The sequence below is a fragment of the Acanthochromis polyacanthus genome, chromosome 14 (assembly GCF_021347895.1).
Source record: "Acanthochromis polyacanthus isolate Apoly-LR-REF ecotype Palm Island chromosome 14, KAUST_Apoly_ChrSc, whole genome shotgun sequence".
Lineage (NCBI taxonomy): Eukaryota > Metazoa > Chordata > Actinopteri > Pomacentridae > Acanthochromis > Acanthochromis polyacanthus.
In genome coordinates this window covers 975046-991490 of record NC_067126.1, presented here as the reverse complement: position 1 = coordinate 991490, position 16445 = coordinate 975046, and the positions used below count along the sequence as shown (strand labels likewise).

General features: G+C 41.4%; 1 protein-coding gene across 1 annotated transcript in view; it reads left to right on the top strand.

Moving 5' to 3' along the window:
• The window catches only part of ttn.2 (titin, tandem duplicate 2), a 276686-nt gene that overhangs the window by 99423 nt on the left and 160818 nt on the right, over positions 1-16445 (top strand). The window contains 7 exon segments of the mRNA XM_051959375.1: positions 7192-7263; positions 7474-7539; positions 7633-7713; positions 7843-7914; positions 8693-8908; positions 9524-9649; positions 10219-10596. Of these exon segments, the coding sequence (XP_051815335.1) occupies positions 7192-7263; positions 7474-7539; positions 7633-7713; positions 7843-7914; positions 8693-8908; positions 9524-9649; positions 10219-10596 (1011 nt within the window).

The window sequence follows — 16445 nt, the reverse complement described above, 5'->3', positions numbered from 1 at the left end:
TTCTTTTTCACTCATCCCTCCATCAAACACTCAACCTTTGGGACATTTTTGACTGAAACATTTTTAAATTAGTTCATCGTAAGGAGCAGCAAAGATTCTTAAAGTTTTGAATGTTTTTGTGGTTTGTAACTCTTACTGCTGTAATAAACAGCAGAAACTCATCTGAAGACGTTCAGTTATCGTCTGAAACCAGCAGCTTATCCTTCCTTATAACTAAATATTTCATCAGGCTATTCAGATCACAAACTGATCAAAAATGTCTCTGAGTGTGAATTTACCCTCATCACCCTCTTTCTTCCATCATCTTTTTTAACATCAGTTCTTTGTTTGTGTTCTTCTTTTTTCATGCTAACTTTCATCCATCTCCATCACTCAGATTTATTATTAACTGAAGCCTGTCTGAAGCCTGAAACAAACAGCACCAGGAGGCTTCGTCTGTGTCCTCCTAAGTTTACAGAACATCTTTTGTAAAGTATGGAATGAGCCAGTAGATATACAGTGCCTATCATAAGTATTCACCCCTTTTGATGTTTTACCCTTTTATTGCTTTCATAAATCAATCATGGTCAATGAAATTTAGCTCTTTTAACAAAAAAAAATTATTGGAAAAAACTCTTTAATGTCAAAGTGAAAACAGATTTCTATAAAGTAATGTTAATGAAAGAAAATTATATAAATAAAATAATTGTTTGCATAATTATTCACCCCCTTTTTAATTTAATGGTCTAATTCAATAGAGGTCCATCAAATTGTTGCCAATAGTCTCACAATCAGTGAAATGAAGATCACCTGAGTGGTGTGGGTGTGTTTCAAGTGATTGAGTTGTAAAACAGCTGTCTGAAGGGTCCAGAGAGCGGTTGATCAGTATTCCTGGCTACCATTACACCATGAAGACAGAAGAACACTCTAAGCAACTCAGGGAAAGGGTTATTGAGAAGTACAATTCAGGGGATGGTTACAAAAACATTTCCAAGGCACTGAACATCCCCCGGAGTTCAGTGAAATCAATTATCAAGAAATGGAAGGAATATGGCACTTGTGTGAATCTGCCTAGATCAGGCCGCCCTCGTAAACTGAGTGACCTACAAGTAGGAGACTAGTGAGAGAAGCCACCAAGACCCTACAACTACTCTGAAGGAGTTACAAGCTTCAGCTGCTGAGATGGGAGAGACTGTGCATGTAGCAACTGCTGCCCGGGTTCTTCACCGGTCAAAGCTTTATGGGAGAGTGGCAATGAGAAAGCCACTGTTGAAGAAAAGTCCTATTAGATCTGGACTAGAGTTTGCCAAAAAGCACATGGAAGACTCCATGGTCAAGTGGAAGAAGATTCTTTGGTCTGATGAGACCAAAATTGAGCTTTTTGGCCATCAGGCAAGACGTCATGTTTGGCGGAAACCAAACACTGCACATCACCAAACACACACCATCCCCACTGTGAAGCATGGTGGTGGCAGCATCATGCTGTGGGGATGTTTCTCAGCTACTGGACCTGGAAGACTTGTAAAGATAGAGGGCAGAATGAATGCTGCAAAATACACTGAAATCCTGGGGGACAATTTTTTCAGTCTGCAAGAGAACTACGTCTTGGGAGAAGATTTATTTTCCAGCAAGACAATGATCCAAAACATACTGCAAAAGCTACACAGGAATGGTTAAAAAGAACCAGGTAAATGTTGTGGAGTGGCCGAGTCAAAGCCCAGACCTCAATCCTATAGAGAATTTGTGGCTGGACTTGAAAAGGGCTGTTCATGCCCGATACCCGCGCAACCTGACAGAGCTTGAGCAGTTTTGCAAAGAAGAATGGAGCAAAATTACAGTGGGCAGATGTGCAGACTGATTGAGACCTATCCACACAGACTCACTGCTGTGATTGCAGCCAAAGGTGATCTACTAAATACTGACTTGAAGGGGGTGAATAATTATGCAAACAATTATTTTCATTTATATAATTTTCTTTCATTAACATTACTTTATAGAAATCTGTTTTCATTTTGACATTAAAGAGTTTTTTCCAGTAAAGTTTTTTGTTAAAAAAGCCAAATTTTATTGACCATGATTGATTTATGAAAGCAATAAAAGGGTAAAACATCAAAAGGGGTGAGTACTTATGGTAGGCACTGTAGAGAACACAGTGTTAGATCCATTTTAATCAGCTGAGCAACAAAAAACATAGAAGATGCACAATAAAGTGTTAGACAATAAAAAGTGAATCTGTCTCTGGAAAACCAGGAGATTTAACTTTTCTCCTTCATTAGTATCAGAGAATGAAGCCAACAGATGACGGTGTTGATTCAGAACAGATTATCAGGCAGTACCAGCTCCCACCAGCAGGTGTCACTCATTCAGAGAGTGGGCGGAGCCAAACTACGACCAATCATTGATTTGGTCTGATGTGGTGGTTTTTATCTTTTCGTTCAGGGGTCGAGAACCTTTTAGGCTGAGAGAGCCATGAAAGACACATATTTTAAATATATTTCCATGTGAACCATGTAATATTTTTCACCACTGAATAGAACTAAATGTGTGTATTTTTAAGTAAGACCAACAATTTCAAAGCATAACAAGAAAAGCATGTGTTGTGCATGCCTACGTTATGTACAGACACTGAACTGAGATACGTAGTGGGTCGAGTGAATTGATGCCGGTAACTGAAACAGCGTTCACTTGTTGTCATGGTTACGGTACCGCGGTGCCGGCCGCTTTATCATGCAATGGGAAATCCTTAACAAATCCATTGATCCAGACTACAAGCTGCATAACCTTCCCTGAAAATTTCATCCTAATCCGTTAGTTTGAGTAATGTTGCACATGGACAGACAGATTCTCAGAGAGATATTGTTCTTTGGCGGAGTAATATCTCTGAATGTATTTTTAACAACGTTGTTATACTGAAGCTAACCAATAACAGATAAAATATTTCTCACCATTAATGCGACTTCTGGTGCTGAATGGATTTGCTGATGGCTTTGTAGTCTGGTTGATACGTGGTGAGGTTAAGCTTCATGCAGGCGTTGAGGCTTCCATCCGTTAAACATGATTGTAGGTTGGTCTTGATGTTTTTTTAGATGCGAGAACGACTGCTCACATGTATACGTAGAGCCAAACATGGTCAATACAGCAATACTCACGCTGCAGTGTGTGGTATGTGACAGGAAGTGCGTTCCAAGTTTTGACAATCAGCTGGTCTGTGGGTTGAAGCTTTTTTGTCCACTTGTGTTTGCTCACCAGCTCTGCTTGCTGTCGTGCAAGTCTTTCCAAATCTTCATTCAGTGACTTGAACTTATTCACCCACTTGTCTGAGGCCTTCAGGTCAGCAATTTCGAGCTCAGAATCTCTGATGGAGACACCAGGGATGTAACTCAGGTCGGCGTTGTGCACTGCACACTTGTGTGGATGAGTGATGAACTTAAAAAGACGAGTGTGCTCACGAAATTCTCCAAAGTGTGCTTTGAATGACTGCAGGAGTTTAGATGTGAAGCCAGCTAGGTGCTGGAGATCAAATTGTTGAACGGGTCACTCGCCATGCACGCATCTTTAAACTCTCTCACTTTTTCAAAGTGTAGTAAACGACCTGTTTCAATATCCATGATAAAGAGTTCCAGCTTGTTTTCAAATGCAAACACTGCTTGTCCAAGGGATAAGACTGCATTTCTGATGCCTTGCATTTCCATGTTGAGCTGGTTCAGATGTTCAGTCATGTCCATAAGATAGTAAAACTTCAGGAGCCACTCAGTATTAGTTAACTCAGGATGCTTGACATCTTTTATTTCAAGAAAAGTTTGGATTTTCGCTCGGGCAAGCCGCAAAACGGGCTGTGTATTGCTGTGCAAAAGCAGACCAGGATAATTATTTCCAACTTCATCCAGCAGTGTTTTAAACTGGCGATCATTTAAAGCTCAGACACCAAACAAGTAGACCACGTGAATGACCAGTGACATCACCTCACCAGGCTTGTCATCACTCATCTGAGCACAAAGCGCCTTCTGCTCTAGAAGGCAATGAAGACTTAGGATGGGTCTATTTTCATGTTGACGAAGAAGCACTACAAATCCTGTTTTTCCCCACCATACACAGAGTACCATCAGTACACTCTGAAATAAGTTTATCCATCGGTAGATTTTTTTTTTGGCAAACTCAATGAAGGACTTGAGTAACTCCTCCCCTCTTGTTGACCCTTTCATTGGCAAACCAGCAAGACTTTCCTCACGCAGTGTGTCACTGGCAGCATACTTTGCAATCACGCTGAACTGGGATAAATGGCTTACATCTGTTGACTCATCCAAAGCAAGGGAAAAATATGGATTTATGTCCTTCACTTGTGTTTCCTCCACTTGATTTGCCATCATTATGGTATGATCGTGAACAGCTTTTGCTGACAGAGGCATGTCTTTTATTCATTTGATTATCTTGTCTTTATCCAAAAAGTCATCAAAAAGTTCATTGGACACTTCAAGCATGAATATTTTGGCATACTCGCCATCTGTGAATGGCTTTCCATTCCTCACTATTGCTAAAGAACCAGCAAAGCAAGCTGAATTCCAGCCACCTTGTCTGGTCCATACATGGAGTTGCTGCTGACTAGCTTGCACTCTGCACAGTAGCTCTTGGCATGCCTTCCTCCTGTTGTCCCCCGCTGGATATTTTGATGCAAATGTAGCACGGCGTGTGTGGAAGTGCTGCTTTATATTTGACCGTTTCATTGATGAAATTTTATCATTGCATATTAGACACAGCGCAGTACCTGCTCTATCCACAAAGGCAGATTCTTCTGTCCATTCCTGCTGAAATGTACGGTACTCCTCATCTTTTTTCTTTCCGTCATCTTCTTCGGCAAAAGAATTTGCTCAGCTAGCTGACTATTTGATAAAAGGAGGGAAGTTACTTCTTGACCTCACAACGACCCGTGTAGGCTACTGCATTATCCAATAAAAATAGAGTTTTGGTGTCGCACCCACCTGTACCCTGTAGGATAGCTGGGATTGGCTCCAGCCACCTGCAACCCTGAACAGGAGGGGTAAAAAATGGATGGATGGATTAAAATGCACGAGAATATTTTAGATTTTTTTTTTTTAGAACTTAATTTTTATTTTGTTTTAACATTGCAAATGCTCATACAGGGACATCCGTATAATCATCCAAGTTACATGGAAACAAACAGAGAGAGAAAAGAAAAAAATATATATACATGTACATACACATACATTCACATGCATTCACTCCTGAAATAACAGGGCATTTACAGGGCTCCATCTCTTAATAAACAGTTCTCGTTGTACTCTCAATGAGAAGGTAATTTCCTCCATCCTATAAATATCTTTAACTTTGTCAAGCCACATTGAATAGGTGAGTGGGTCCGCTTTCAACCACATAATAGTGATGCACTTCAAAGCAGCAGTCAGTAGTATTCGCAGAAGATATTTCCTACTGTTTCCATTAAAGTCCTTTGGCATTACACCCAGGATTGCAAGATGAGGGTCCTTAGTGAATGTCCGCTCAAAAACCTTGCCGACGGCGGTAAGAATACTGTCCCAAAACAATTTTAGATTTGGACATGTCCAGAATATGTGGGTATGAGTGCCCTTCTCAGTCCCACAGCCTCACCAGCAGGTGTCGGGATTTCCAAGATTATATTTGGCCGTAATTTCAGGGGTCCTGAAAAACCTACTGATAACTTTCCATTTGTACTCTCTCCACATATTCGAACTAGTCACCAAATGTGCCTCCGAACAGATTTGTTCCCATACTTCATCTGATATAGTAGTGTGAGTTTCAACCTTCCACATCCTTTTAATGTAAGTTGTGTTATTTAAATTGAAACTTGATAGCACTTTATAGAAATGGCTTATTGCTTTAGGAAGTCTAAATCCTTGTTGAATTTTAATTAACAGCTCCTCAAAGGATGAGGGCTTTAAAACCTTTTCCCAATCTTTATGCTTGGTTAGAAAGCTCCTTAATTGGAGATACCTGAAAAAATCACTAGTGGGAACATGAAACTCCTCTCTAAGTTGCTCAAAGGATTTCAAAGTACCATTTTTGATTAAATGATGTAATTTACTAATGCCGTAATTTGACCATCTCTTAAAGCTAAAATCTGTAAGTCCAGGTGTGAAACCTTGGAGAGATGAAATATTTGATAAGGCAGAGATTTCCTTTGGTATGCCAGAAATATGCCTTATCTTACGCCAGATCTTAAGTGTTGCCATGGTCCATTCACTCATTTTTGCCTCTTTTAGGGAGATATCAGAAAATGTCAGACATCAGAAAATATTTTAGATTTTAAACGTTATTTTTAACACAGTGATTTCTGTAATGTTTTACTTTAAAATGTCAGTGGAATTATTCATTACTTAGCATGTTAAGAAATGTCAGCTAAGATTTATCTGCGAGCCACATGAAGGCATCAAAGGAGCCACATCTGGCTCACCAGCCATAGGTTGCCGACCCCTGTTTGAGTTGATTGTAGTTTTTCCAACATGAAATCTCAGTCCAGTTGGTTGGTCGGCCCGATCGGTCTGGTCGATCTGATTGGTCAGTCTGATTGGTTGATCTGATTGGTCGATCCGGCTGATCTGATTGGTCGATCTGGTCAGTAACCTTCTTTAGAAGTGGTAGGGTTGTGGATGAGCTCAATGACCTCTCCAGTGTTTGTGTGAACTGATGTCCCTGTTTGTCTTCTGTGGAACCTTCAGTGGAGCTTCAGAGCTGGACAGAGGAGACCATCACTCAGCAGGTGTCCACCAGCTCAGGTATCAGACCTCAGTAGCAGCAGCTGGATGTTTAACATGGACTAATCTCTTCACTGTGTTTTCTTCCTTCTTCCTCCTCTTTCTTGTGGCTAATTCTCCCTTATTAACCTCTTTGGTGCTCTGAGGTGAAAACATCTGCTGACCTTCTAGAACTGTTCTCCACCCAGATGCATGGCTGAGATAACCAGCCAGATTCTCAGTTCTGTTGCATTAAAGTTTTCTTTAACTGGTCTGTTTTTATCCCTCTGAATTCCACAGTCAGGTGACCTTTAGTCATTCTAGTCCTACTGCCAGAAGACCTCTCTGAGTTCTTCTTCACGATGTTCTGGTTCCTCAGAGCTGCAAGACTTTAAAGTGAACCAGTACTGTTGGAGTTCAGAAGGTTAAAGAGAGAAAAGTCCTGTAGATGTCCTCTGATGGTGTTGATGTTTCTGTTTCTCAGCAGCTGCCAGAGTTGCTGTTGAGGAGAAAGTGGAGACCAAGAAAGTTGAAATGAGACAAGAGATGCCGACTAAAGGTACCAGAAGCCCTGTTTGTTCTGCTAACATCGATCTGTCCGTCTTCTGCTGCTAACATCTTTGCTGTTACTCCTTCACCTCTTTGACTTCTGCTGCAGATAGTCTCTTCACACCTTGTATGTAGTGGCTTGTCTGCCTTCTTATCTTCTGCTCTGCTTCACCTGCTCAACGTTTCTCTTGTGATGCTAACAGTATCAGTGTCTTTTAAGTTCCCAAAGCTGAGAAAAAGCCTGAAGAGAAGCCGGCAGCAGTGAAGGAACCGTCCCCACCCAAAGGTACCAACATGCTTCAGATGTTGGCGTTTACTGTGCTAACTGTGTATTTAATGTAAATGTGTGATTTTGACTTATTTAACTGAAATGTTGAAGCTCCAGAGGTCAAGAAGCCAGTGGAGGAGAAAGTTGCTGTAGTTTTGGTGCCGGAGAAGAAGGAAGCTCCTGCTCCTAAAGGTAGAGATGTGTGGTTTTGGCATCTCTGTGCTGAACTTCTTCTTACATTGTTCTCTTGTAGTCTGCTTTAGATCCTTTCATTGTCCTGGTTTGTTTGAGTTCATTGTGTGTTTGAATGTATCTTAAAAGAACCAGAAGAGGTTAAGAAGCCAGCTGTCGCTCCGTCGCTGCCTGCTGAGAAACCCAGTGTGCCAAAGAAAGGTACTTACTTTGTTTTTCCTCTGTTTGATGCCTTTAGTTTCTGATCCTCATGTCTGCTTCTCACCTCTTAATGTCTGTGACGTATCAGTCACTAATTTCAGTCTTCATCAGTGTGAGTCTTAGCCTAGCCCTGCTAGACCCATGTTCTTAAGGCACAAGGGTCTAGGCACGCTCGACAGGGAGGGAGGCGCGCTAAAAGGTTGTCTATCAAATCCCTCTGCAGCAATTGGGTAGGTATACAACCAATCAGCGCAACGAATAGGCTCCTAGAGCGCCGGAAATCAGAGGATGCGGTAGTTCGGTGAAGCCTTATTTATACAGTCAATGGGTGAAGCTCAAGTATATTACAGACATGTTAACAGAAAGATTATTCAGAGTCGGTGCTGATGGAGCTCAACCACTGTTGTCGTTTTTGTTGTCGACCCTGGCAGAGAATTAAATTCGTTGCCGTGGGTTGTCTAGCGCGGCTAGGCTAGTTGTTTCCAGTTGTTTCTGTCAGAATCGTCGCGCCTCTGTCGTCACTTAGTTACGCCCGCCTTCTGACTCTACACTTTATGGTGATTGGTCCGGCCAGTTTTAGGAGAATCCAGCCTCGAGCCTTATGGAGGGTAACTAGACCCACCCTGGCAAAGAATTAAATTCGTTGCCGTGGGTTGTCTAGCGCGGCTAGGCTATGTGAGTCTACCTGTCCACTGTCTTCTTAGTCTTTCAGTACTTCTTGATAAATTTAGAAGCTACTTCTTGCTAACATTAGCCAATGTCTGTTGCCTACTTGAAGATGAGCCTCAGGTTCCAGCAGAGCCCAAAAAAGTAGTGCCTGCAGTTGAGCCTGAACCAAAGCCTAAACCAGCAGCAGCTCCCAAAGCAAAGCCTGAAGCTGAGCCTGAAGTTAAACCTGCAGCTAAACCTGAAGCTAAACCTGCAGCCAAGGCTGAGCCGGAGCCTGAAGCTAAGACGGTGCCGGTCAAGAAGCCGGCCACGCCGCCATCCAAAGGTAATTCCTGCTGTGTTTGAGTGTGTGTTGAGCTTTTACAGCTGTTTACCACGTCTTCAATGTGTTTAGCTTCAAGTGTGGAAGCGAATCTTTCTGTCTTTCTAAATCCATCCTCATGTTGCTTTAAGTCCCTGAAGAGGCTACCAAACCAAAACCAGACCCAGAAACTCGAAAAGCAAAGCCAGAACCAGAAAAACCAAAACCAGAAGTCTGTAAACCTGAACCTGCTGTAGTGAAGCCAGAACCTGAACAACCTGTGATGGTTCCCAAACCTAAAGCTGAGGTGAAGCAAGCTGAAGCGCCGGTGTCAAAACCAGAACCTTCAACAACCAAACCACGGCTAACAGTCCCACCAAAGGAACCTGAGAAGAAAGGTACAGAACCGCCTGGCTGAGATGCAGCTCATAATCCTCTTTAACTCGTTTTGAGTGACTCATTGATCCTGTTTGTGCTGAAATGTTTGTGGCAGCAAACATCTTAATTCTTTAACCTCTGGAAACCCGACCGTCTCACTAAACACGATTATGATCTGGCATAAACAGCAGTGACAGTGTTTGCTGGTTGTATTTATTTACGTTTTTAGATCCTAATAATAAACAGCATGTTCTTTTAAAGTACCAGAAGCACCGACAAAGAAGGAGGTGGCTGCACCTCCAGCACCTCCTGCACCTCCACCTTCAGCACCACAAAAGCTGGAAAAGAAAGAAGAAGCAGCCCAGAAGAAGCCTGAGGCAGCTAAAGGTAGCTGAAGCCATTTAACAGTAAAACTCTTGGTTCTTCTGTGGTGATTTCTAACCTCTAACCTGACAGTCCCTGTGCAGTATGATGGGGCTGCACATTGTGTTCGTCGTTTTTGTGGAATTTGTCTCGTCTTGCACTCGATAGAGTGTTTGGTGTTGTCCAACAACTCTTCCAGGCTTCTAATGTGTGTGAATGGTACTCTTTAAAGTTCCTGTGGTGGAAAAAATACCCGAACCTCCGAAAGCAGTCAAGAAACCTGAAGCTGTTCCTCCCAAAGAAGAGCCAACAGGAGCAGAGAAAGGTACCGCCATGCTTCACTCAGATTTTTCCTCACTAACACACCCAGGTCACTTTCTGGTCCTCTGACTTTAAGGTTTAAATTTAGAATAATAAGATAAATATTGGTACCAGCAGGTTGATGCATGATTTCTGTGGAACCTACTGCAGATATTTATGGTTGAGTAAAATATTTCCTGTTGTGTTTGATGTTTCCGTTCTTGTGCGCCAGCACATTTTCTGTTCTTCATAGTTGTGTCTTGTGTGTGTTTTTGTGCCAAACCCTCTTAAAGCTTTGAAGCCCAAACCTAAAACTGAAGAGGTGTTTGATGAGGTAGAACCTGAGAGGCTGCCTGATAAAACACCTGAAAGACGACCTCCAGGGAAACCTGATGTGAAAGAAAAGACCCATGACAGGGTCCCAGAAAAAGTACCTGAGGAAAAGGAGAAGGCTCCTCCCGAAAGGAAGCCTGTAAAAGTTCCTCCGAAGGTGGCTGAAGAAGAGAGGATTCCTGAGAAGAAGCCACCTGAGGAGATTCCTGTGAAGGCTGAGGAAGTAAAGCCTGACAGGCTGTCAAAGAAACAACCTGAGAGGATCTCTGTAGATAAAACACCTGAGAAGGTGCCTGAAGCCAAACCTAAACCGGAGGCTGAAGAAGCTCTTCCTACAGGTACAGCTGAGGCAGACCTCCACTTTATATCTTTGTTTAATCTTCTTGATGAAGATCCAACAGCAGCGGTGCAGTTTCAGGACTCGTTCATCAGTATGTGGAGCATGAAGCTGCTCACATACTCTCAAAAAATGAAATGTTCATATGAATATCAGGAGCAGCAGGGTTTTATTAGCAGCTCTGGATGAACTGAAACTACAGTGGTCGTATCAAACATCTAGTCATGTTCCTTCCCAAACCAGCTTTGAGACTCGATAACAGTTCTAATCTGACCTGAATAAAGAGCAGAACGGTTTCATTTTTTGAGTTGTGAGATGAAAGAGTGAAAACAAACTGAGCTGTTGCCTCGTCTTCAGAACTTCTTACGTCTCTTTGATGCCTTTAGTTCTGTTCTTTGTGATTCCCAGCATGTATGTTTGTTAACTGTATAAATGAGATTTTAAAAATGTCCTTCTTTTCTGATCACGCTCATCTGGAAATGAAAACTGATAATTCTTTGGAAGGAATCGGAGGTGAGAAGGTTATGAAGAGAGAGCCCACTGAGGCTGAACAGCAGAAAAAAATCTCTCCTGAAAAAGGTATCGAGCAGCTGAGAAAATGACGGAGCATTAAACCATCTTTAACTCTTCATGATAATACACACAGGTGGATTATCACCTTTAATCTCTGTGGTGTCTCCTTCTAACCCTGTCTTTGTGTTCTGTTGTCACCTCTTGGCGCCGCATCATGACGCCTCTTCTTCAACAACCTCTTAAAACGTCCAGCAGCGACCAGTCTGGTCAAGATCGAGCAAAAGAAAGGAGCCCAAAAGATAGAGGAGGTTTATTACGTGACTGAGAAAGTTTCTTCCACGGAGGAGTTGTGGGAACATGAAGAAGTCACAGAACAACACGCCGAAGTGTTGTATGAAGAGGAAGTGGCGGCTCTGGGCCAAACTGTGGTGTCAGAAATAGACGTGATAACAGAGAAACAGAGAGAGGAAAAGTCTGAGCTGAGAGGTCAGATATCTGTTACTGATGCTTCACAGAAGAGAGAAAGTAGAGAAACCAAACAGAGAGTTGACCAGAAAACACAAGAAACTGTAGATTTAATCCACACCACTGATACACAGCTGTCAGATGAACAACAGACTGTGAGGATGATCGAATCACCAACAGAGGAAAGTTCAGACCAGAGGAAAGAGCTGCCAGACAAAACCCAAACTAGAGTCAGAAAGGACAGACCGATGGGTTTTAAAACAGAAAGCAAAGACAGACACCAGGAAACTATTTCAGACCAACATGTAGAGTTGGTCAAAGATGAAGCAGATAAAACCAAACCAGAGGCTAGAAAACAGAAAACAGAGTTCGTTTATCAGGATGGTGGAATATTATCCGCTGTTCAAGATCCTAAACACAGCAGAAGGACAGTAGAAGTAGTAGAAATAACCACTGCACAGACGGAAGTCCCAGAAAAAACCACTACAAGGATCTCTGAGAGCAGAGAGGAGGAAACTCAGATTAAACCAGCCGTCGTATCTGACGTCCTGAAGGACAAAACATCAGTTAAAAAACCAGAGGAGGTTAAATGTCAACAAATATTTGATACAAAACAGAAAGTTCCTGATAAAGTGGAGGTAAAACCAAAACAGTCAGTAACAGATATTGATCTTAAGAAGCCAGAAGTGATCCCACAGGAGTTTGAATCTAAAACAGAGGAACCCAAAGATCCTGAAAAGACCAAAGAAGAATTTTTAATCGAAGTTCAGATGAAACCTTTAGCTCCTTCCAAACCAGAGGACATGAAAAGGATTTCAACACAAACAGCTTCCAGAGGTACTGAGAGAAAATCTAACTTCATGTCTGTCTTTTCTGTCTCATATGACTCCGATCCCATTTCCTGTCTGTCCTCCATGTCTTCCTGCTCCATCACTCGTCTCTTTCTGTGCTTTTATATATATTTTCAAACAATTCTTTTTCATCCTTTGGTGGTTTTTGAGTCGTTCTTCTTTCTCTTTTTTCTCCTAAACATCAATATGATTCATGAAATCCAATCAAATGATTCTTTAAAGAAGCTGAAGCTGAGAAGATTCCTACGACTGTTTCTTTGTCTCCTGAAACTCCAGTTGAGCCAAAAGGACTAAAGAGAGGTACAACATCAGCACATCTTCCTGTCTCCGATTTCCAGCTATCATTGTCTCTTATCGTTTCTCTGTCTTCTTTAACAGCAAATGTTTGTGTTCTTGTTTTTTCCTAATCTCTTGGCACCGCTACATGGTGCTTTTCTTCATATCTTTTAAAACTCTTAAGAGACCAAAAGTCTTTTAAAGGATGTGAAAACGGCAGGAGCCCAGAAGATCCCAACAAATTTCATGTCCGAGGAAAAAGAAGAGACTGAGTTTAGTATCAAACCAGAATCTACACAGACAGATGAACCTCAGGGAGGAAGTTTTAGGACTCTGCTAAAACCTGATGAGGTGTCTGAGATAAGAGGTGATAAATCTGTTACTGAAGGTTTAGAGACACAGGGCCTGGAAACAAGACAAAATATGTCAAAGGTAGTCATGACAGAAACAGAATCTATGAATAAAAAAGCTTCAGCAGTTCAAGTTAAACTGACCAAACAAAAAGAAGACATTAAAGAAGATACTGAAGAACATCAGCAAGTTTCTCAGAGTAGTGAAACACAAAACAAGAGTCCAGAAATGTCAGTCAAAGCTGTCTCACATCAGAAACAGTCGGCTTTAGAAGCTGATGCTAAGATTCAGGGACTCAAAGATAAACATAAATTATCCAATAAACCCTTAGAGAACTTTTGTCTCCTGAAGAAGTTAAAGGAAATTGATCAGGAAGAGAAAATATCAGAGGCTGAAAATATAGAAATCACCCCAAAAATACAAGAAACCAACAATATTAGCATCCAGTCTATCCAGTCAAAGATGATCACAGTTAAAGATACCAAAACTACTCACGCTGAGGAACAACAAGCTGTCACCAAATCAGAAGTTATGAATAAAATCAAAATGCTTTCACCTAAAATGGAACAAAACACATGGGAGTCTGATTCTGTCAGATTAGAACAAGCCAAAGGAAAAAGCTCAGTTCCTGCTGAGATAGAAGCAGCTTCACCGGTATTTCAGACAGATGTTTGCAAGAAAATCACAGGAGATAAGAGCTCAGAAAACTTTCCTGTGGAGGAAGAAAACAGGAAAAAGGAAAGACCGATTCAATCTGAGGTTATAATCAAAGACGTCAAGTCAAACACAGACAGCCGAGGACATCAGATTTCTCCAAATAAAGAAAAAGTGGAAACAGCTAAAGATCCATTATTAGCAGAGGATGCGTCAAACATTGGTACTAAAATAAAGAAAGTCAGAGAAATTGCAGGAAGTAAACATGATATGGCAGAAAGTGTTCCTGCAAAGGAAAGCGAAGAAGGTTTAGAAGAATCTCAGAGGTTAGTGATACCTGAAGAGATTCCTGTTGAGGCGGTTAAATATTCTAAAGTCACACCGACTGAAGGCATGGAGCTGATACTGAAACAGACCCAGAGAACAGATGTAGAGATAGAACCTGAAGACGTTTCTAAAGAACCAGCAGATAATGAAGTGAAGGTCAGTGAGTCAGAGGCCATTCTTCCTCAGAATGAAAGAACACAGATATCAGATAAATCTGACAGAGATAAAACTGCTGCAGATACTAACAAGCCAACAGTAGGGGAAGAACATTTAGGCACAGCCGTGATAAACGTGATAGGTTCCACTGAAGAGCAGCAGAAAACTGAAGCTACAGTCGATGCAACCAGGAGAGAATTTGGATCACAACAGAAATGTTCTCTAGCTGAAGACCAGGAGAAGGCAACTTCAGTTAAAAGTAAAACTTTCAAAGCTTTTCCTCTTAAAGAGACGATAACACCACAGGAGCAAATGGAAAGAAAAATTTCAGTTACACCCATCAACGAGAAAACATCTGAAGAATTGAAAAAAGCTCCTGAAAAACTGGCAGAAACTGAACTTGCAGCATTTAATGAGAACATTTCTGAGGCAGATGGGACTCTAAAGGAATCAACGTTCCAAAAGATGGCCGAAATTAGAGAGGCAGGAGATGAGGAAACTCTCCCGACGTCTGTCAGAGTTCAGGATAAAACTACAAAAGTCACCTCCATTGAAGACTGGACAGTAAAATCACAGGAACAACAGATTAAAGTTTCAGATGTACTGCAACTCGATAGAACATCTACAAGAAAGGAAGGAATGGCTGAGACTGAATCCAGCTCCTTAAAGGAGGAAACTCAGAAGTTACCAAAGACAGAAGATACGTTAAACCAATTTCAGTCAGCGGTTGTTCTGGATAAAGACAGAGAAAACCAAACACCTTTAGCTGAAGACCACCAGCTTGATGTGAGAAAGGATCCATCAAAACCTGTTTCCTATAAGAAAGGCAGAAAGACAAAATACCAAAGTCAAGAAAATCTGAGTTCACAGAAGAAGTCGTCCAAGACACAGCAGTTCCTGATGGATATGGTAGCATCAAACCTCTGGGAGCAACAAAAATGAAACAGGAACAAGAAGAAACAATGACTTTAGGGGTTTCTGCTGAAAAACCTACGACGATACAAAATGTTAGAACAGGAATTCCACAACAGAGCAGCATTTCTGATGATATAGTGACAGAAAAAGCTGAACAAATCACATTGAACTTGGTAAAAAGTGAAAGCAGCAGAGCAGCTCCTCTTGAAAAGAAGAACCTAAACGGACAAGAATCCTCTGAAACAACCCAGGAACAATCTTCAGCAGAAGATGAAGCTTCTGAAAGACCTGCTGGTAAAGACAAAGAACCAGGAGACATCAGTCAATCTGAAACCTTCCCCACAAACACAGACAAGTCACTGACCAAGACAAACCAAACAGACCATTTTACTCCACTGGAAGAGGAAAACCAAACTCAGAAACAAACTGACATGAAAGTTAAGGACAAGAAAAGAGAGGAACTCTCTCACAAAAAAGAGATAAAGCACATTTCCCATGAAACAAAGGAGCAATCAGAACAAGTTTTACAAAAGAAAGAAGGAGCAGAAGAACATTCAAAGTCTGACAAAATATCAGATACTATACGTGAAGATGTGACAAAGAAATCAAGATCTCGGAAAGAAAAAGACCAGAGATTGGAACAAAACATAGACATGTCTGTGGAGGAGGCACAGTCCAAAATGGAATTTAGTGGTTTTACTCTGACTAAAGCAACAAAACCAAACCTGAACAAGACCAATGGGTTTCTGTGGCTCCTGTGATGGAGGTTTCATCTGAAAAACTTACTGTAGCTCCACTTAAAGGTTTTATATCAGGAGATCTTCAAAGGTTTATTATTCCAGACAAGCTAGATAAAGATTTGGCATCAAGAAAAGAGGAAGGATATCAATTACAAAGTCCAGAATCCACCAAGGAAAGTGTGGATGTTGTAGCAGAAAAACAACAGGTTACACAATTAAAACAAGTCACAAGTCAGCTAACAACTGCACTAGATAAAATAAAGGCACCAAGAGAAGATACTGGACTGTCTTCACCAGGACAAGAGGAAGCAGCAGGCCTTCAGTCTAAAACAGACGTAGTTAAAGATGTTTTTCGGAGTGTTTCTCCAACTGTAGGCATAAAGCAGCAACAGATAGAAAGGAAGGATTTAAGGCCACATGTAATGGATGCTGCAGATGGAAAACTAGTGGTTGCAAAAGAGGAAGATGCATCAGCTCCTCCACAGTGGTTTATCTCCCCAGATCAGCGAGTAAAAGACGTTAGATCTACAGAACAGGAAGATTACAGATCACCTGGTATCTCTTTAAAAACACACAAAGCCACAGATCAAAGTGAAGAAAGG